The sequence below is a fragment of the Narcine bancroftii genome, chromosome 4, assembly GCF_036971445.1.
Source record: "Narcine bancroftii isolate sNarBan1 chromosome 4, sNarBan1.hap1, whole genome shotgun sequence".
Taxonomy (NCBI): domain Eukaryota; kingdom Metazoa; phylum Chordata; class Chondrichthyes; order Torpediniformes; family Narcinidae; genus Narcine; species Narcine bancroftii.
In genome coordinates, this window is record NC_091472.1 from 191,178,573 (window position 1) to 191,199,793 (window position 21,221).

Consider the following 21,221-nt stretch of genomic DNA (forward strand, 5'->3'; position numbering starts at 1 on the left):
CAAGGGATATTGAGGATCTGATTTGGAAGAAGAGAGAGGTGTATAATAGGTATAGGCAGTCCCCAGGTTAAAAATGAGTTCCGTTATCTCAATCTGTCTTTAGTTCAAATTTGTATTCAGAACAAGTACATATTTAGTATCAGTAGGTCAAATGTTTATCTTAGAATATATAGTATATATTTTATGTTTCTATGCATGTACTTAAGAAACACCCAAATAACCTCAGCATTTTAAAATAATGATACAGTACATAATTGGATGATTTAGGAGAAGATGATGAAGAAGTGGCTACTGTTGGGGAGGATGGACCTGGTGCTGGAGAGTCAGGGTTTGATTTTTGCCACGTGAAGCTTGGAGGTGGAATCAGCTGCAAAGAAGCATCTGTTGATTTCTCTTTAACCCAAGGAGGCAGGAAAGAGTCACCAAACTGTTGGCTCACGGGTCACTTGTAAACCAGACAAAATAAGAGTACAACACGGTTAATGCATTCCAAGCAAGTTCAGTGCTATGGAAAACCGCACCATTCATAGCATTATTACAAAGCACTTTAACATGTGTTCCAATCCTGTAAAGGGATATACGAAACTGATCTTTATTGGCAATAGATCTTTAATAGCAATAAGTGAACATCGTTTTTTTAAAGAAAATATTAGTCTAATGTAGTTTAGCCCTATCCTTAACTCTAATCTTCATTTACGAACTCTTGTGCACCTTATTGATTTTTTTCCCCTCTCTGTATGGCACAGTCAGTTTGTTTACATTTCTTTATTTGTTTACATGTGTAAGTTGAGTACAGTTTCTTTGTCCTACCAGTTAGTGGTAATTCTGCCACGTCTGCAGGTTAAAGAATCTCAGGGTTGTATGTGATGTCATCTATGTACTCTGACAATAAATCTAAAATCTGATTTGAGATCCAGATCGGTTATAATTCAGTATTGATCCCATCACCGCACCATGTATGAGCCTATGCCAAATGAATTACTCTTCGGGACATTAAAGCCACGCGTCTATTTACTCTGGTTGTTTTACACATATTAAAATCCAAATGAATAGTGATGGCAGTACTAAGCATCTGCTGCTTTATATGGATTGAACGTTATGCTTTTACAGCAGTGGTAAGTCCAGCTGCGCTGGGTGGGTCACGTCTCCAGAATGGAGGACCATCGCCTTCCCAAGATCGTGTTATATGGCGAGCTCTCCACTGGCCACCGTGACAGAGGTGCACCAAAGAAAAGGTACAAGGACTGCCTAAAGAAATCTCTTGGTGCCTGCCACATTGACCACCGCCAGTGGGCTGATAACGCCTCAAACCGTGCATCTTGGCACCTCACAGTTTGGCGGGCAGCAACCTCCTTTGAAGAAGACCGCAGAGCCCACCTCACTGACAAAAGGCAAAGAAGGAAAAACCCAACACCCAACCCCAACCAACCAATTTTCCCTTGCAACCGCTGCAATCGTGTCTGCCTGTCCCGCATCGGACTTGTCAGCCACAAACGAGCCTGCAGCTGATGTGGACTTTTTACCCCCTCCATAAATCTTCGTCCGCGAAGCCAAGCCAAAGAAGAAAAAGAAGAAAAGTACTTGGTACCTTGTAAGCAGACTTTTAATGTTAAATGTTACCATCTGGTTTTGTATGTTTCTTGGAGCAACTTCTGCACTGCTTTTGCAAAGCCTAATAACCATTTGGTGTTAGCTTGTGTAAATAGCATTGTTGCAGTTACAGCTTATTACATATGTAATACAGGACACCTGCCCAGGCAGGTGTTCCCATGAGCTTCAAGATTGCCGCCATCACACCAACTCCGAAGCGTCCCACTGCCGCGAGTCTGAAGGACTCACCCCCATCATTGCAAAGTGCTTTGAGAGACTGGTATTATCACATTTGAAATCCTGCTTGCCCTTCACCCTGGACTCCCATCAGTTTGCTTATCGTATCAACAGGTCGACTGAGGTTGCCATTTCCATGGCACTTCACTCTGTCTTGACCCACTTGGGCAGCTCTTACTCTTACATCAGAATGCTGTTCATTGACTGTAGTTCAGCATTTAATACTATGATTCCCTCCAAAATAATCACCAAACTTTGTCAGCTTGGTATCAGCTCATCCCTCTATCGTGAAACCTTGGTATTTCTGACTAACAAACCTGTTAAGTTAAGACCATCTCTTCTCTTCCATTCTCACCTTGAACACAGGTATGCCCCAGGGCTGTATGCTGAGCCCTCTCTTGTATTCCCTTTTCACCTATGGCTGTGTTCCTGTATATGGTTCTAATTGCATAATCAAGTTTTCAGATGATACTGCGGTGGTTGGCCTGATTAGAAGGGATGATGAGACAACATTCAGGGACAAGGTTCAGCACACGTGGTGTGCCGACAACATCTTGGCACTCAGAAGACCAAGGAGATCATTCTGGATTTCAGGTGTGCTGGAAGCCACACTCGTGCCCTTATTTACATCAATGGAGTTGTGGTGGAACTTGTATTAAGCTTCAAATTCCAATGATCTCACCTGGTTCTTGAACTTCTCCATCCTGATCAAAAAGGTGCAACAGTGCCTTTATTTATTGCCGAGCATGAAGAAAGTACACCTCTGTCCCAGGATATTGATGGATTTTACCGCTGTACCACTGAGAGCATATGGTATCTCAGTGTGTTGTGGCAGTTGTCTCGAATCAGAATGTAAAGCACCGCAGTGGGTGGTGAAAACTGCTCAACAGATTAGTGGCATCCAATTACCCACCATTGAGAAGATCTATCAGGAACGGTGTGGGCAGGGAGAAGAGCATCATCAAGGATGCATCTCACCCTAACTATGGACTTTTTACTCTCCTTCCATCCTGTAGGCACTACAGAAGCCTTTGCTCTTGAACCAGCAGGCACAAGAAGAACTTTATCCCCCCCCCCCCCCACAAGGTTGTGACCCTGCTGTGGAACTGCACTCATATTGTACTATCAGTACTTTTATAATTGTTTGCTTGCTGAGTATGCTTATTTTTATTTGCTTGTGGTTGTTTGTATATAGCGCTATTTTTTAACTTCTGGTCGGTTGCTAATTGTATTTCATTGGCTTTGTGTTTTACTTGACACAATGACAATAAAGTTGAATCTCATCAAATGTACCAAAAATCCTCCTGTAAAATATACATTTATACTCAGTGGTAAAGCTAATCACTTGTTTACACACAGGTTTTTTGGACTGCAGACACTCTCTGACTGTATAGCATTAATAGTATTTTCTGTTAGCCCCCCCACCCCCCATTTTTCCAAACAATGTTGTCGTCGTCGTCGTTATTGCCCCCGCCAGTCAATTCTTACCTTTCCTTTCTCGTGTGTCTCATCCATATCCAATGAGTACCTTTTGTCTGTCAGTCTGTACTCCTCTCCCTGTCCATTCTTCCCTTCTCCCCAGCCTTTTAATTCAGGTGCTTTTTACTCACACCTTGAGGAAGGGCTTGGGCCAAAACGTCGGTGATGAATCTTTACGTCCTCTGGATGCGGCGAGTCCAGCTGAGTTCTTTACAATCACAGCATCTTCAGACTTTCGTGCTTAACTCTACATGGCTTAAAAGCAGCCCAAGTTCATAGGTGTCCACGCACGTGTTTAAGAAAAGCACTGTTATATGATTCGACCCAGAAGGATAATCAAATAATGCAACGTCAGATCAGCTACCGTTTATTACTTTGTTTAGATATCGTAGCTCAATGCTGTTCTCATCTTTCCGATGTATTGTCAAAGTACATACATGACATCACATACAACCCTGTGATCCTTTTTCCTGCAACCCAGCCAGAATTACCTCCTATTGGCAGTACAAACAAACTGTACCAAGAGTACACATGTAAGCAAATAAAGAACTGTAAACAGATAAAGAATGTAAACAAATTGTGCAATGCAGAGAGCACACAAAAAAAATCAATAAAGTGCACAAAAGTCCTTGAATGAGTCCCTGATTGAGTTTGCCATTGAGGAGTCTGATGGTGGAGGGGTGGCAGCTGTTCCTGAACCTGGTAGGGCGAAGTTCACCCAATGTTGACCTCCAGTTTGCCATTTTCTTTCTAGGTACTAAGTGATTTTCTCTTTTGTTGTTCCTCCTTATTCAGCCCCCCACTTCATTATTTTTAGTGGAATGAATGATAATAACTCTTCCTTTAAAGCTCTGCCCTAAATACTTAGCCCTGTAGAAGTTGTTGTATCCCAAATTTTTTTGCTTTGAAGTGTAATCTAACTGTGCCAGCAACGGATTTGTTCCCAGATGAACATTTAGTCAGGAATTTCCTGCAGCTATTTCCATTCTGCCACTGTGTTTCTTCCCACAATGATCTTTGGAGACGTATTGAGTTGAAGGTTGCAATGTTACATTTTATTATATGACTCATTAGGAACATTGCTGGATTTGGCCAAAATCTGTTCATTCAGGAATCTTGAGGCCTACTTTCATTCTGTCAGCTTTGCCATACTGCAGTAGAACTAGCTGGAGGGGTTGTTAATTGCGCCTGTTCCTATCAGTGGCTTAGCTAAGGGGGGGGAGGGGGGAGTGGGTGCAGGGGGACCAGCTGCTCTTTCCAAGCACATTTTTCACAAGTGATGCCTTTGCACCTTGTCGCCAACGATCGGTATGTGCTGTTCCGGGCCATGTGTGTTCTTGAAAAGCGTCAAACAACTCAATGCTGTACCATTTTCTTGAGCAGCTTTCAGCGCTAATAATAATGATAAACAATGTTGTTTTACCAGACACACTGGTAACCCCAACTCCAGCTGCAGGCAAGTCCATCCTTAGGACCCATTGAAGCAGCTTCAGCTGTGCCTGATCACACTTCTCAAAAACACAGAACTAACAACAAATTAAATCAAAATAATAATGAGCATTCTTAAAGTGCATTCCATTATTAACATTTGGTACCAGTTCCAGCCCGACATCTTATTGAAGCGCAAAGTCAACCATAAATGAGCTGTTTGTCAGACCCCAGCAGAACCTTTGAAAACGTTTAGAAGTGCACCTGTCCGGTGAGCCACAAAATGGGCGCCAACGTTCCATTGGAGGGCATCCCGCTTTCCATTGGAATGGTGGGGAATGGTCTGTGGGATCCAATTGGGAGATGGAGGTTCCCAACACTGATGATGCTAGTCCTGCCATCCCATACAGGAATGTGAAGGCAATCAAGGTGTTGGCAGCCCCCAGCATCAAGGACTTCATTATTATCAAACCCATCAGCATCGGGGGTTCGATAAAGTGTACCTGGCTCGGAAAAAACACCCAGAGAATAAGGTGTATGCAATCAAGGCAAGTACTGGATTTGATGGTCAGTTGAAATCTGATGGCTGAAGATTTACTGTAATTATGACTAAACGAGCCATATTATGTCTTTTGGTGTTTCGTGCAGAGAGAAAGTTGCAATTTTCTTGTGTCCTTTGGCCATGTGTAGGCGTATTTGGTGGCACTTCATCCACGGCAGGTCTGTGGTCCTCACAATTGATCCTGCGATGGGACCACATTGTTGGGTAGCGAGGCCGGGTGGTCCCACCCGCTTCGCTCTCCAAGCCTCTGCCTGCTCTCCCGCTGCTTTCCTCGGTCACATGCCAACGGTGTCCACTAGGTGAAGCAGGCTGCCAAGGGGAAGAGGGAGGGATTGGGGGGGCAAAGGGAGAGAGGAGGGGTGGGAAAGGTGAGCGGGATCAGTGAGGGGGCAGAGGGAGGGGAGATGGAGGGTAAGGGGATCTAGGTTGGAAGGGAAGGGGAGGGGTGGCAGATGAGTTGGGCAGTGAAGTTTGGAGGGAGGATATGAAAAGAAGGGAAGAGAGCAAACTGGGATGGAGGAGGGGTGGGTGGGTTGGGGAGCGAGGAGAGTGGGACTTTAGGCAAGAGAGCGGGAGGAGGGCTTAGAGCGGAAGGTGAAAGATTCCTGTCGGTACTCTGTGCTTTGCTAGAATGAAGCCGGGACAAAAGAGGCTGTTATAGTTGCTTTGTTAAATGCAAGATAAAAATGCATAATGAATTTTAAATTATTTGGTATGTGTTGTGGATGAGTGCACATTAATTTCCTTTGAGCGCTGGTTGCAAAACGTATGTGCACGCACACAGCTTTGAAGGAACAGTGGTCGTGATGCCTTCTTTATAGTTCACTCCCCCTAACGTCAGAACCCGGCTACGACCCTGGTTCCTGTGGTTTCATTTACCAACTCCAAGATATGAAAGGACCGTATAAATATTCAAATTTCCCAGCCCCAATTTTTGGTGCTATTCTAGTCTTCCTGATGTGCAGTTTAATATACCTAAAGCTTTGTTAAATTCATTGTTCAGAACCTAGTAAGCTAGCATTAGAATTTCATTATTTATTCCAGTATTTAATCAATATGATATGTGAATGGGTGTGATGTTTTATCTCACAACCATCTGAATGAGTTGGCATCAATACAGAAGGATGTTTAAAGTCACAGCATTGATTTTCTCTCTGAGATCTTGCAATCTGATTTTTGAGACTGTATACATTTCAACAGAAACTGTTGTTACCAAATATATTTAACTCAGGTTGGGGTGGCAGGGGGGAGGGGGGGTGGCAGGGGGGAGGGGGGGTGGGTGGGCTTGTAATACCACTGATACAATTTTGACGTCTTGCTGAACAGTGCAGTCAAACAAGCACACTTAGAAGGGAGGATCCTGAAATTGTAAACCTTGTCAAACCCTTGTTTGTCTACCCCTTTGCTAAAATCTCCCTACATTGGATAATTTTGTTCTTAATGTTATCTAATATTTAAATTGTGGCATTGAAAACATTGTAACATCTAAACTTTACATTTCTCAACTGGTTTGTTTCAATCCTCCCTTAAAGGCCGTAGCTGGGCATGGTTTTAAGTGTAATAAGTTAGAGGTTTAATTAGATTTTATATGACTTCCTTCTTTTCCAAAAATAAAGAGTTATAGAAACTGCTTATGAAGTGTGTGCAGTAGCGTAGAAGTTTTGTTAAAATATATGAAGAATGCTAAATATTTTTCTTCAAATTGTCAATTGATTTTCATTTACAATGTGCAAAAAACAATAATTAAAGCCAGATCTGATGATAAAAATGCTCTGGGAGAAAGAGCAAAGAAGGGGGGGGTCAATTATATTCAGTTTGCTTTTACCTGCAGATAAAATGTGTTGCATTTTAATGAGTTATTGCCTCAAAGGAGTTGGTAAGTCATAGATAATGATGTGCATAACAATTTTCCAAGTAGTTTGTGTGTTGTACAGATATGATCACAATTCCATCTTGTTTTCTACAGCCTCCGAACAATCAGCAGAAACCTCTCCAGTTAGGATCAGGGTGTCTGAAGAATTACAAAAGACCATCATAGACAGCACACCACTTAAAAGCGATAACCTGTCACAGAAAAATGAGGCAGAAAAAGAAAGGTACATGTGAAGTAGATAATTGCCCAGTAAATCTTCAGGAAAGTCTAATGCAGACTGCGAGTGGCAGTGTGCACAATACTGCAATAATTAATGTTGTACTTGTACAATGCGGTGTCTCGCTGGAAAAGTTTTTTATCTCCTGCTCATGGTCTTTCATCTCCTTTTTTCTCATGGGTCCTTTATTTCTTTTTCTCGTGGTTTCTCTCTCTCTCTATTATCCTATCCTCCATCTCTTTCACCTCTATACTTTCTATTTTTGTTCCAGTTCATTTTCCTGCAGTCGATTCTTTCTCTCGCTCTCTTTCTCTGTCTTCCATCACCCACTGCACCTCCTTTAATTGAAACAGCATTTTTATTTTTGCATTTTCAACTTTCCTGTAATTCCCAAAGAACCACTATTGGCAAATGATAGGGGACACGAAAGAATATCTTTATGCATCTCTCTCAAGAGATAGGAACAGCTGCTCTGTTCTGTGTAAACTATTTGCTAATGTTTTATTATTGCAAAATTCCAAATAATGCAGCAACCAACGTGCAGAAGAATCGCTTTCCTGCGTTTTTCATCGGATTATCACAAGGACATGAGGGCTTGCTGAGAGCCCAGTGCGTGGGGAAGTTTTCAGGGACTCTATCTGATCAGTCCTCCTGACAACACGGGGACTTGCAAAAATGAGTCAAAGATAACCACAACAGGAATGATAAATAACTGTGTGCAAATACCATTAACGTGAAGAACCAGGTTATGGCCTAGTTTTAAATCAGCGGTGGAGATGAAGAATGCTTCAGTCTATGTTGTAAGATAAAAATAAAAAGGGCCCCAACTTTGATTTCTCTTGCTGCCTTTGACTCAGGTGACGTGGCGTGTATTTCAAGATTTATTACCGGATGTGAACTTGTGCAGGACAGATGGTTTGGTCTTTCTGTGAAAAGGTTAGCAAGAACAGCCAAATATTTGGCCTACCATTTCCATGGAGATGGGATGACAGTTTCTGGGAATTCTTTGTCGAAGCTAGTGGTATCAATTTGTCATGTGTCTCAAATGGAGGAAGGATTAAACCACACCTAGCTGATCAATCCTCACAGTATGTTCATGTACTGTAATTACTTCAACAGTACCCATTCCAAAAATTGTTCATTTTAAAAAAAATCAGACATACAGCACAGTAACAAGCCCTTCTGTCACACAAACATAAGCCACCCAAATACACAAATTAACCTGAAAACCTTGTATGTTTTTTTGGAGGAAACTGGAGCACTCGGAGGAAACCCACGCAGTCACGGGGAGAACGTACACACCCCTTACAGACAGTGCTGGATTCGATCCTGGGTCGCTGGTGCTATAATAGTGATACGCTGACTGTGCCTTCCTTTACAACAACATACAACATTTGTTCCGAGATTTTTGAATTTTTTTTCAATGTCTTTTTCACAAATTCTGCTTTGGATTTCTAAGCACAGTATCCTTTAATTTCAGCAGACTGCAGGAAGCACAGATTACCTTGGCTGCCAGACTTGGGGAAGCAGAAGAAAAAATCATGGTCCTTCACTCAGGTAGATGACTCTCGGCAATAGTTATGTCACTTGCGCTGATGCTACTACCAAAGTGGTCACTTCTTAGTTAAATGTAGTTCCTGATCGCACTGCAGCCAAGCAAGCGTGGTGAAGGTTGTCAGTTCTTCTTGCTCCGATATGCAGTATAATATTGGCCATCCCTGTCCTATCTGCAGCCATTAATACCGTTTTTACATCATGACTTCCATGTCCATTTGCTGCTGCAATGTATTATTTTTAATTACCTGTGTTTTCGGTCTGTAGCACAGTATTTAGCTCACCACTTCTCAATGCAGATTTCCACTGCAGGTTTTCTGTTACCTGAATTGTTCCGCAAGCAATTCCTTGCTCGAGTATAATATTTATCTCATGCAAAACTTCCTGCAATACAGTATTTAGTCCATCAGCTCTATTTGGAAAGGTTTACAGTGCTCATTTGCAGATTCGTACAACTCTTCACTGCAGTCCAATGTGACCAGTGTTCTATACATCTACATCTGTCCTATCCTTTTCCCCCTACCTTTCTTGAAGTTAACAGGGCTCTAATGCAAGATTTTACACCACCATTTCCATCGCAATTAAAGCTTGCAGCTCTCCACTGAAGCACGATATTTACCACACAAGATCCCATGCAACTATGTATAGCAGTGCAGTGCTTATTTTGCAAGTTCAGATATTATTTGTTTATTGCCATTGTTACAAGCCCAGAGGACCCATAAACCCAGCAGCAATAGATATTCACCAAGACTAATGGTTACTTAAACAAAAGTTGCTTTTAATTATCTTTAAACATGAAACAGAATTACACTTTAACTTATCACTATTGACTTAACCCCCTTCTAATTCTTAGCACACCAATAGGTAATGTGTGTGTAAGTTCAGAAAAGTTATTTGGTTCACAGTCCAATCTCACTTCTCATTCCTCCAAGTTCACTGGTTGCAGGCAATTCTTATAGTGTGCACAGAATTTAACATTTATAAAGTTCACCAGGCTTTGGTGTGTGAAAGGTAAATGGTTACCACTCAGGAAGGTTCTTGTCGGTTTTCAGAGAGAGATTTGTTGTTCCAGGACATCCAAAACTGATTCCTTTTAAATCAACCACTCAAGTGTCTTGCTGACGAAACTTTCCCCCTCAGGGTTCTCCAGATGATAGCTTCTTTCTTTCAGGTCACCACATAGTGCCTTTTTGTTTCTCTTACTCCAAGTGAAACATTAGACAGCCAGTCCTCTCCTCTTGCATGAACCACAAGGGCTTTGACCAGGCTGAAATAAGAACCTGTCTTCCAAATGGGGTTTTCCACAAGCTTGCCAGCTTGTCCTGTTCCAGTTCCAGCTGCTGTTGCTGATGGTAACACTAGAAGTGATCTCTGTATTTGTCTGTCGCTCTCTCTCTCTCTCTCTCTCTCTCTCTGTAAGAGAAAAAGCCTGTTTGACTCTCTCTGCTTACCAAACCTACATGACCCTCTTAGAACATCTCCGGACAGTCTGCGGCTCCAACAAGATCTTTCATTTGTTGCATTTTTGTAAATAACAATCCATAACAAGTCTCTTGGGCACTCTCCAAATCTCTTGCAAAGGCTGTGGGGCTGATCTGTTTTAAAGTGTTTGTACGTGACCTACTCTAACAAACCTTTCCCAATTTATCTCCCAAAAAACTATATACTCTATCACATCATGTAATAAAACAGAAATGTAGTTTGCCAAATGGTAGTCAAAGGTTTACCATTAGCATTGCCTGGCATCCCTTACAGTCGGAGAGAGAGAGAAGCAAAAGACGGTCTCCCCCAGGGTCACTAAGTGTCCGTGGATTCGTCTCCAGTGACCCCTGCAGCCGCACAAGGCTCCAGTTCAGTTCAAACCATTGGCAACTCGAGCCCAGATCCAAACCTCGGACACGATAAGGAAGTCTTCGGCGCCGAGGGCCCTGAGCAAGCCCTTCATTCCCTCAGCACCTTCTCCAATCCCAACTCTGACACCTGGCTCTCATTAATCAGTCTCTAGCAGCCCACAGCCTGGTGTGAGTACCTTTGACCCCCAAGTCATCAATAGCCCGCAGCCTGTGTGGGATCCTCGCCCACAAGCCACTGTCAGCTTGCTGCCCCTGTGTGTCCTTCAGTTCCAGATGCAATTAACTATAAACAATTTAATATCTGTAAACTGATTTTAATATTAACTTCCCAGATCTGTGCTTGCTGAAGTGCCAGTTTACCCACTCAACTCTTTTTCAGAGCACTCTTTACCCCACCACTGCTGTAATCTGACATTCCACCCCACTAGTTACCCACACAACTCTTTGCTGCATTGTAGCATAAATCTACCAGCTCCACATTGCAATGGTGTGCAACTGAACTATCTACCCCATCAACTTTATTGCTCAATTTTCTAATGCATTGCCTTATTTACCCCACCAGACTCACATATAGGAATGCAGTATTTAGTCCCGCACTTCCTTTAGCGTTTTTCTACCTTTTTTACATTAATTATACCATTATTTCCACAGGCGGTTGTAGTGCAGTTAATTTCCCCTGATTTTATATGGAGCTCCCAGCTCCATTTATCCCACAATTTCTATACGCAATTGTCTATAACATTGTGTTTAACCCTCATTTCTCCGATGCACCACTCTTTTACTGTCTTGTCAATGATACACAAATTCATCAACTTGTCCTTGCTGCAAAGGCACACAAAGGCCCCACTGGCATTGCCCATGTCCCCAACAATAAGAGAAAGAAAAGAGAGTCCGTGAATTTATCTCCACTACTCCTACAGTCTCAGCCACTGCACAGCATCATGTTCGATCCATTGGCAAACCTGAGATCTAAATCTTTGAAGCTTTCAGCACCCAAGGCCCTTTCTTGAGTCCTTCTTGCCCTTGGCACACCTAGTCCCAATACCTGGTTCCCACAGGGTTGGCGTCAGAACCAGTTTAATTGGGGGGGCATTAGGCTAACTACGACAGGATTACACAATCTGACTTTCAAAAACTCGCTCAGTGGGGTGGGGGGGGTGGGTTGCACCTACCTACCATGAACTTCCTCCACTTGCCCCTCCCTCCATCGGAACAGACAAACGTGCTGCTTATTTTGCACGGAGACTAGTGACGTTAGTGCTGCAGGTGGGGGTGGGGGGGTCATAATACCTCATTTGGGCAGTGTCCGTGAATGCCCCTCCCCCCATCTCAGCCCTGGGTTCTCACGAGCCAGTCTCCAGTAGCCTGCAGCCTGGAGTGAGTTCTTCAGCCACCAGTCTCCAGCAATGCCGTATTTACCCCACAAGTTTTGCCAGTTGCATTTTAAGGATTCTGCTGCAGCGCTACATTTGACCAAGCTGCACTGCTGCTGTGGTGGGTTTGATATGCAGTTGTCTGCTGCAGTGTAATTCAGGCTTTCCATTGTTTGTGTTATTCTACTGTTGTGCTTTACATTCTGTTTATTGTTCCAGTTATACATACTTAACAAGTTCAGTAACTTTATTATAAGTTCATGTGGGGATTGGGGAGTATCTTTATTGAAGGTTCTGTTCCGTACGTATGTTTACTTTCTTCATTAAAGATTCATTTGTTAAAAATCTTTTAAAAAATTATTTATGGTTTCGTTTAATCATGCCTGGTGGGCAAACCCCAAATTATGACCATCCCAAGTAACGACCAATTTGTTGGTCCCGATGATGGTCGTAAGTTGGGAACCACCTGTACCATATTTATTCTAGTGGTTTCATGTGGAACAGTCCATTATGGTGTAGTGTTTACTTATCAACTTCCATTGGCAAGTGCCTGTTGCAGTGCAATATTTACCTTGCTGGATCTATGTGCAGCGATCTCCAAAAATATGCTTGCAGTTGTAATTCTAATATGCAGCTTCTTGCTCTAGCTCAAGAATTAACCCACAGTTCAAGTACGATTATCAACCATTATTTACCCCATAATTCCATATTCATATGTGTGCGGTATTAGAATATTTTCCCAACTCATCCTATAGTAAGACTCACTGCAGCGTAATACTTCCAAATGAACCACAAATGACTGCATCAACCTACGAATTTCATTTTCATAGTGCAGTATTGATACCTCCAATTTTGCATGCAACCCTCGATTGCAGTAATAATTTACCTCTTATAGATTCTTCTACACACTCTACCAGCAAGAAATATTCTCCACATCAGTTCCATAGGCAACTCCCTGTTTCAGTGCAATATGCTGCCTCCATTTCCATCAGCTTCTTTCCCCTGCATAGTTCCACAGGTATTATTGGTTCAGTCAGCAACTGTAACTTCCTGACTTCTTGACTTCCTGTTGGGGAGACTTCAGACAGTCCAGATCAGTAACACCACTCCCAAAACCATCACAATGAGCATGCCCCCCCACCCCCCTGCCCTGCCCAGGGCTGCGTGCTTAGTCCACTGCTGTTCACTCTATTGTCCCATGACTGTGCAGCTAAATACAGCTCGAACCACACCATCAAGTTCACTGATGACACAGCTGTGGTGGATCTGATTAGTAAGAATGAGGAGTCAGCGTACAAAGATAAGGTGTAGTCACTAATGGACTGGTGCAGAGCCAACAATCTGTATCTGAACATTAATAAAACAAAAGAAATGGTTGTTGACTTCAGGAGGCAGAAAATCTCACCTGATCCTTTAACACCAGCTCCATTGCCAAGAAAGCCCATCAGTGCCTCTACTTCCTGCGAAGGCTGAGGAAAGTTCATCTCCCACCCTCCATCCTCACGACATTCTACAGAGGAGCTATTGAGAGGATCCTGTGCAACTGCATCACCGCCTGATTTGGAAACTGTACCACCTCAGACTGAAAGACCCTAGGGAAGATAGTGAAATCAGCGGAAAAGACCATTGGGGACTCTCTTCCCACCATGAAGGACATCTACAACACTTGATGCAGACAAAAGGCAATAAACATTGTGAAGGACGCCACACAACCCTCATGTCATCTGTTCTCCTTTCTGCCATCTGGTAGGAGGTACTGCAGCACTAGGGCCCTAACGTCCAGATTGGGCAATACCTTTTTCCCCCAAGCCATCAAGCTCCTGAATTCCCAGAGCATATGTGGATAGTGGACCGTGGACTTCTACTGTATATTTTTTAATATTTCAATGTGTTTAACTTATATTTATATAAATATGCTTTGTGGTCCTGGAGAAACGTTATCTTGTCTTTACTGTGCGAGCATGGTATGAATGATAAAGGTGACTTGACTTGAAACCAGAATATTTCCTGTTGCACGTGCAACTGTGTGCTAGAGACCAATCAAACTGATCTGCCGTTTCCTAGTGTAGTGCAGTGTTCCCCAACCCCCCCCCCCCCCCCAGGCCCAGACCCCTCTGCATGCAGCTGCAGGGGTTTAAAGGCCAACCCTTGTTCAGAGTTCATGCATGTGTATCATCTGAAAACTGGAGTGGAAACAAATCATCCTTGACCCATGAAACCATCTGCGAAGCAAATGTCATTTCCTCAAACTGCGCAAGGCAGTTCCAGAAGCAGCTCCTGTGTGAAATGTTACGTTCATCACGCCAGTTCTATTTTTAAGTAAGGCATGACTGGTACCAAAGAAATTGAGAAAGGTGTCAGTAACAAAGTTCTTCTCCTTACAAAATCCTCAGAGGCTAGTCTTGCCATAATCAACACCCTCTTCATGCAGAGTTGCATTCCCCTGGAGAAAACCACGTATAATTTAAGGAGGAAATATGACACATTCGTTAGAGTGTAGCAACCTAATTTGAAACACGTAGGTCGACAGATATAATTTCACCCCTTTGGAATAAAGGAAATGAAACTATCTGTCTCAGCGGGGAAACGATTGGGATTAAAGAAGTGGGCTGTTTGTGTGTCTTCCTGCCCCCCCCCCCCCACCTTTTTATACAAGTACTGGGGTTTTTACGGTTTGTTGCAAGGGTCGTTGACCTCACCGGTATTTGTGTTTTTTGCATAATTTATATAACTTTATTCTTGGTTGTATTGGGGCATGGGGGGGGGGGGGGCAGGTGGTAGGGAGGGGAAAACTGGACTCTGTACGTTGTACATAAGGGTTGAAAGAAAGGGTGTTGTTGCCTGAATCTATGTGTCTTTGAAAAACAAAATTAAAATATTTTTAAAAATTTAACACCCTGTTCATCAGAGAGACTAGCACGAAGCCTTAGAATATCACTCCTGTGGTGCAACAGGGCCTTCCAACAGCAAAGATTCATGGCTGATCTTCGCAAAACATCTCAAGAGACCATCAAGATAAATGTCAGTGATGGAAGTTACCACTGTCTTCAATGTCTTAACACAGCATTTGGTTGATTGAGGAAAAGTGATTCAAAATCTCAGACCTGACATGGAATTTGTATTTTACTAGACAGCAATAATCCTCTCCTACACACTTATGGGACTTGGACAATTTACACAGGCAAATGGGAAGATGCCACCAATGTTGTCACTGCAAAGTCCTCTCTGGGAGGGATAATGAACTGGTGTTGGCATTCTCTCCCAACCCAACATCCCCAGCATCTCCATTGGCCAGAGCACCCCATTCCCATGCCCAGCATCAGACTCGTGAAGTACATATTCTATTCTGAGCTCTGTGTGGAGGGACATTACCTGGCAGAGGGAAGTATTCGATGCGCATCGTTGAAAAAGTGTTCCTGAGTCGTACAAAGCTGTGACCCATGGCTCGTCAGAGCAGAGAAACAGTTTTGTGATGTTACTGAGAACCATAAGTCAATACATCAGGAGCATCCAAACATCCCTGGACAAATTATGAAAGGAGCGGACACTTCATAAATGACCCATGTAGTTCTTCCATCAGGTACCACCTGCCTCGTCTGCAAAGGAGTCCGTAGTTCCCACATTAGGCTTGGCAGTCACTTCCGCTCTGCTTTTGAAACAACTTATTTTCTATCCCATGAGCTATAGCTAGTTTGAGATACAACTTCCCTGCCCCCCCCCCACTCTTCACCTCCCCCAGCTGTTCCACGTGGCATTCACCTGCAGTGTTATCAGAATCAGAATTTATTGTCATGACATGTTGTGAAATTTGTTGTTATGTGGCAATATTACAGCACAAATATTGCTTTAAATTGAATGTAAAAAAAAAATATTGGTGTAGAAGAGAAGAAAATGAGGCAGTATCTGGTTCATTGTCCATTTAGAAATCTGACAGCAGAGGGGAAGAAACTGTCCTTGTGCCACTGGTTCCAGAAGCTCCTTCCTGATGGTATCAGAGAGAAGAGGGCATGGCCTGGCTGGTGAGGGTCCTTGAGGATAGAGGCTGCTTTCTTTTCTTTTGAGGGTCTTGAGACACTGCCTCTTGTAGATGTCCTCGATTGAGTGAAGACTGATGTCCATGATGGTGCTAGCTAAGTTCATAACTCTGTAGTTTTTTTTCCTGTCCTGTGCATTGGCAGCTCCATACCAGACAGATGTAACCAGTCAGAATGTTCTCCACAGAGCACCTGTATAAATTTGCACGAGCCTTTGGTAACATCCCAAATCTCCATAAACTTCTCTCAAAGTGTGGACACTGGCGAGCCTTCTTCATAATTGCATCCACGTGGAGGCCCCAGGATAGATCTTCAGAGATGTTGACACCCAGGAATTTGAGGTTCCTCACCCTTTCTACTGCCGACCCCTCAATGAGGACTGGTTAGTGTTCTCCTGAATTCCCCCTCCTCAAGTCCGTAGTTATCTCCTTAGTTTTGCTCATGTTGGGTACGAGGTTGATGCTGTGCCACCACTCAATGAAATGATCTAACTCCCTCATGTACTCTTCCTCATTTGCCGTCTGTGATTCTGCCGACCACCCTGGGTGTCGTCGGCAAACTTGAAGATCGTATTTGAATTGTCATTCTAAATGCAGCTTTCTGTGCAATATTCACCCCGACCCTTCCACATTCAAGCAACTTCTGTGCAATATTACCGTATCATTTCCACATGCTGCTGTCTGTGAGAATATTTGTATGAATCCCTTCCATTGGTTTCAGCAGCTATAATTTTGGTATCATTTTGAATGGTTAAATATTGTAAAATTAATTGCCAAAATATCTGCTGCAAAATGTAACGAATGACTTTGTACTTCAATGTGCACCCATTAATCTAAATATCTTGGGCTTGGCTTCGCGGACGAAGATTTATGGAGGGGGTAAAAAGTCCACGTCAGCTGCAGGCTCGTTTGTGGCTGACCAGTCCGATGCGGGACAGGCAGACACGGTTGCAGCGGTTGCAGGGGAAAATTGGTGGGTTGGGATTGGGTGTTGGGTTTTTCCTCCTTTGCCTTTTCTCAGTCAGCCCTTTTAACTTTGGGATGGGAGCAATTGCAGATTTAAGTCATGTTAATCATCGTTTTTGCTTTATTATCTACTGTTTAGCTTTGAAAACTACACAAACAGAGCTCCTGGACCTGAGATGTAAACATGATGAAGAAGCAGCAGCTAAGTAAGTAATCACTGCTCTGCAAATCCTGCCTTTAAGCATGCTCACTTTGAGATGAATTTTTTTTTTAAACTTTGAGATGAATTGAGGAATATTTCACCTAATTGAAGCTTCAGGAGAAGTTATCAATTTAATCCGCTGTGCACAAAGCTCATATGTCGCATTATTAAAAGTCATACAAACCTCCTCTCTTTCCCATATAAATCAGCTTCCAGCAGTGTTAAGTAGTTCATGTAATTGTGCAAAAATACAGTCATTGGCTCAGCTCCCTTTCATGAGGAGGAAAGGGTCAAGATAGTTCGAAGACGAACAACTTTATACTTGTCAGCCTTTGATTAAGAGGTTAACATTCTTTGACACAAGTTATGCTATCGGAATGTAAATGACATCATTATCTTGGGCCTTTGCACAGGAGGGAGGCAAAATCTTCCCATACTGCTTCAGGGCCTTGTATTTTGGTCCAAAATCTCATGAAAAAAGATGGTGGCTGGCATTGTTGGTGTTGGCTTGCTTCGGTCTGCATTTCCCCAACCAACCTCTTGCCCCATTGGATTCTGCTCTCGGGGTGGCATCAGTCCTGTCCCTCTCTTCGTTTGCAGCGTGTTGTGGGAATGGATTTCTTCCTGGACACTGACTGAGATGAGTTTGCATCTGATCAGGAACTCAATCTCTTACTGGTGAATATTCATTTCATAATACAGTGGTATATCATTCGCACTTTTTTTAAAAAAGCACAGAAACTGACTGGAGGTTCTTTTATTGTGCTTCAGATGGTAGCTGTCATGAATTATGATTTATGTCCCAGGTGTTGTTCTCAGCAGGATGTCACTCAGAATGGGAGACCTGCTTTCTGCATCTATGTCCAATGACATCAATGTAGATCTTTACTTTAATCTTAGTATCTGACAACATAGCATTTTATTGCATTAATGCCGTGATGCCTGACAGATTATTGGGCAATATTACGTTTGGTGAGTGTCGATTTAATAATGGCGTGTCTTCCAAAGTGAGGCATTCTTGGGATGGCATTTGATTATTAAATGACCCTGCTTCATAGCGTTAGATGTTCGCATGTTGTAAAAATACATTCTGGCATCCATTCAACTTTTTTCCTTCTGCTATGTTTATTTTTAAGCATGGAGCCAGCGAAGCTCATTCCAAGTAGCAACTTTCTTGCGGAAACCTGTTATTATTCAGGTTACTTGTGCCGTGAAATAGCTTTGTTGCTGGCCTTGAGCATTCTTTTCTTCCCAAGGAAGGCAGTGCTGTCAGATTGCCTGTGTTGCGCTGTGTGCTTGGATCAGTTGAAGGGTGAAAGAAGCCTGTGGAGATTAGAAAGAAAAAAAAACCAAATCCTGCACTGGCTCATTCAGACAGAAAATTGTGGTTGCTTTTTAATTCCGCTAATGTTGTTATTTCACAGTTTCTTCTTCCTCAATTGAAAGCTGAACTTTTTTGTTCCCGGTGAGGTTTGTCAGCTGTCCTCAGCTTGCCAAGGATGGTCAGCTGCTTTCAATAACCACTGGCAGACCATTACAGATGGTTTAAATGGACCAGAGAAAGGAAGTGGGATGAACCTTCTTAATTGCAAAAGCCAGGAACACATGTTTCTTTAATCACATAACTTTTTCCATGGTGAAGGCTGATGTCTTTCAACAGAGAACTTGGTGCATCACTATTGTGAAAACATCGGAGCCAAATCCCACCCCTTCCTTCATAAAACTACACTGTTTCTCTGCATTGAGAATCAGCTTCAGAGTAGCCTGCTGCGAGTTTTATTTCCTGCCCCTCCCTTATCTATAAGTGGAGCTGACTGGTTGATACTTTATCCACAATTGTTGCATCCTCTGCCTGGATATTTAGAATCATTCTAATGTGGGACGATTTATTTCCCCAGTACATCCTGTTGAATGATGAATATTAATAGGAAACTATTTAAAACATCATGAAAAATATTTCATCAAACAGTCCAAACCCAATTCTTGGGGGTTTATCCCTGAGAATTTTTGGACCTCAATTAAACGCAATGGTATTCATTGCTGTTAACCGTAACTGAACTGGCCACTTTAGCAAACTATTTAAAACATCATGAAAAATATTTCATCAAACAGTCCAAACCCAATTCTTGGGGGTTTATCCCTGAGAATTTTTGGACCTCAATTAAACGCAATGGTATTCATTGCTGTTAACCGTAACTGAACTGGCCACTTTAGCAAACTATTTAAAACATCATGAAAAATATTTCATCAAACAGTGCAAACCCAATTCTTGGGGGTTTATCCCTGAGAATTTTTGGACCTCAATTAAACGCAATGGTATTCATTGCTGTTAACCGTAACTGAACTGACCACTTTCTGTACTATGTTCAGTGTTGATCTCCTTACTTGGGATAATATTGGTCTTAGCTTGGATAAAATGTTGACCTTTTATTGTTCACTGAGTTGAATTCTAGCATGAACTGAGTCTGCTGTGAGGAGCTGTGTAAAATGGGTGGATTTCATTGAATGTCAACCTGGTAAAGTAGAGCTTGGGGGACTGTTCTTCCCAACTCGGTAACCAGGGATCATTGGCCTTAGGATGGTTTAGGACTGAGACTGGAAGGGTTGCGAATCCTTTAGGGTTCGGAATCCCAGACTCCTGCCTGTGTTCAGTCATTGGTGTATTGAAGATGGAGACGAATGGAGATTTGATGCAAATGGAATCCATTGACATGGTAGGAAAGTAAAGTCGGTCATCAGCCATGATCATTTTTGAGTGGTGGATCAGGCTTGAGGAGCAGGGCCCACTGTTTTTTAAATGTTATTGAAAGGGTAACGAGGAAGGAATGAATGCTGGCAATAGATGTGACACGTTGTCATGATGTATAGCAGCATAATTTCCCATCACAGATCCTATGATGTCTCAGTGGTTAACACCATTGTGCCTGTATTTCCAGTGGTAGCTGATAGTCAGTGAACATTATATTCAAAATAGCAGACAAAGAAACAGCAATAGTGGGCAAACATCTGGTTCAGTGAGGGCTTGGTCATCATCAGTGCGCTTAAAATGTGGCAGCTTTATTTACAGTTAGTGGAAGCTGCAAATGTAAGCTTTGCTCCTGGCTCTCTCTTCCCCTCAATCCAATCCACTTACTTCATCATTAGAGCAGGGGTAAGGCTTGTGTGGGGAGTGAAGGTTGAAGACAATCCTGAAGCAATAGACAAAATTACTCGGGCAATTTTCAGCTTGTATTTTGCCCTCAGCGAGTTACCCGCTCTAATTAGGGAGCTGATTGGAAGTTAGCACTCAACCTCAGGATGAAATGTTCTGTGTGTGATAATTAAATTTCACTTTTTATTCCAAAATCTCTACTGGGATTCTCACTAAACAAAGAGACTACAGGTCAGTTTTTCATTCAGTAATCAGAAGTTAATACTGAAGCACAAATGAGAAATTGCAGGACTGCCCAACATATTAGAAGTACTTAACTAAGGACATGGTCAACTAATGGAGGTGTGTTGCCAGTGATCCCAGGAATCAAACGCCAATCGGCCTTTAAAGTATCTTGTGTGAAAGCAAAATCTGCTCAACGCCGGCGTCAGATGATGTTATCTCACGCCAGGGATCGCCGGCCTAGAACCCTAGTACAATCCCTGGCGTCTGCAGACGCCGGTGTTGAGATCAGGCAAGTGTGAAACTGGCATTGCAGGCACTTCCTTTTAAAGGTGGAACAGACCAAACGCCAAGGATAGACTCTTGCAAGTGTGAAAGTGTTCAGTGTCCCAGTTAGAAGTGGTCTAGTGTGAAAGGCCCAATCCCCATTCCTATCCCGGGACACTGAACGGCCGATTTACTGGGATGCAAGTATGAAAGG

The 21,221-nt window shown here is 42.8% G+C and overlaps 1 protein-coding gene across 6 annotated transcripts in view; it reads left to right on the plus strand.

The window, feature by feature from the left end:
• Positions 1-21,221, plus strand: part of cux2b (cut-like homeobox 2b) — a 392,464-nt gene that overhangs the window by 268,610 nt on the left and 102,633 nt on the right. For 5 of the 6 annotated variants that reach the window (XR_011356280.1, XR_011356281.1, XR_011356284.1 and 2 more), the window contains 3 exons: positions 7,263-7,392; positions 8,867-8,943; positions 17,305-17,371. Coding sequence is in view for 1 of the 6 variants with exons in the window: in XM_069933362.1 (XP_069789463.1) it covers positions 7,263-7,392; positions 8,867-8,943; positions 17,305-17,371 (274 nt within the window). In the remaining 5 variants the exon portion in view is untranslated. The remainder of the gene's footprint in view (positions 1-7,262; positions 7,393-8,866; positions 8,944-17,304; positions 17,372-21,221) is intronic. The other variant, XR_011356282.1, reaches the window with a different exon arrangement.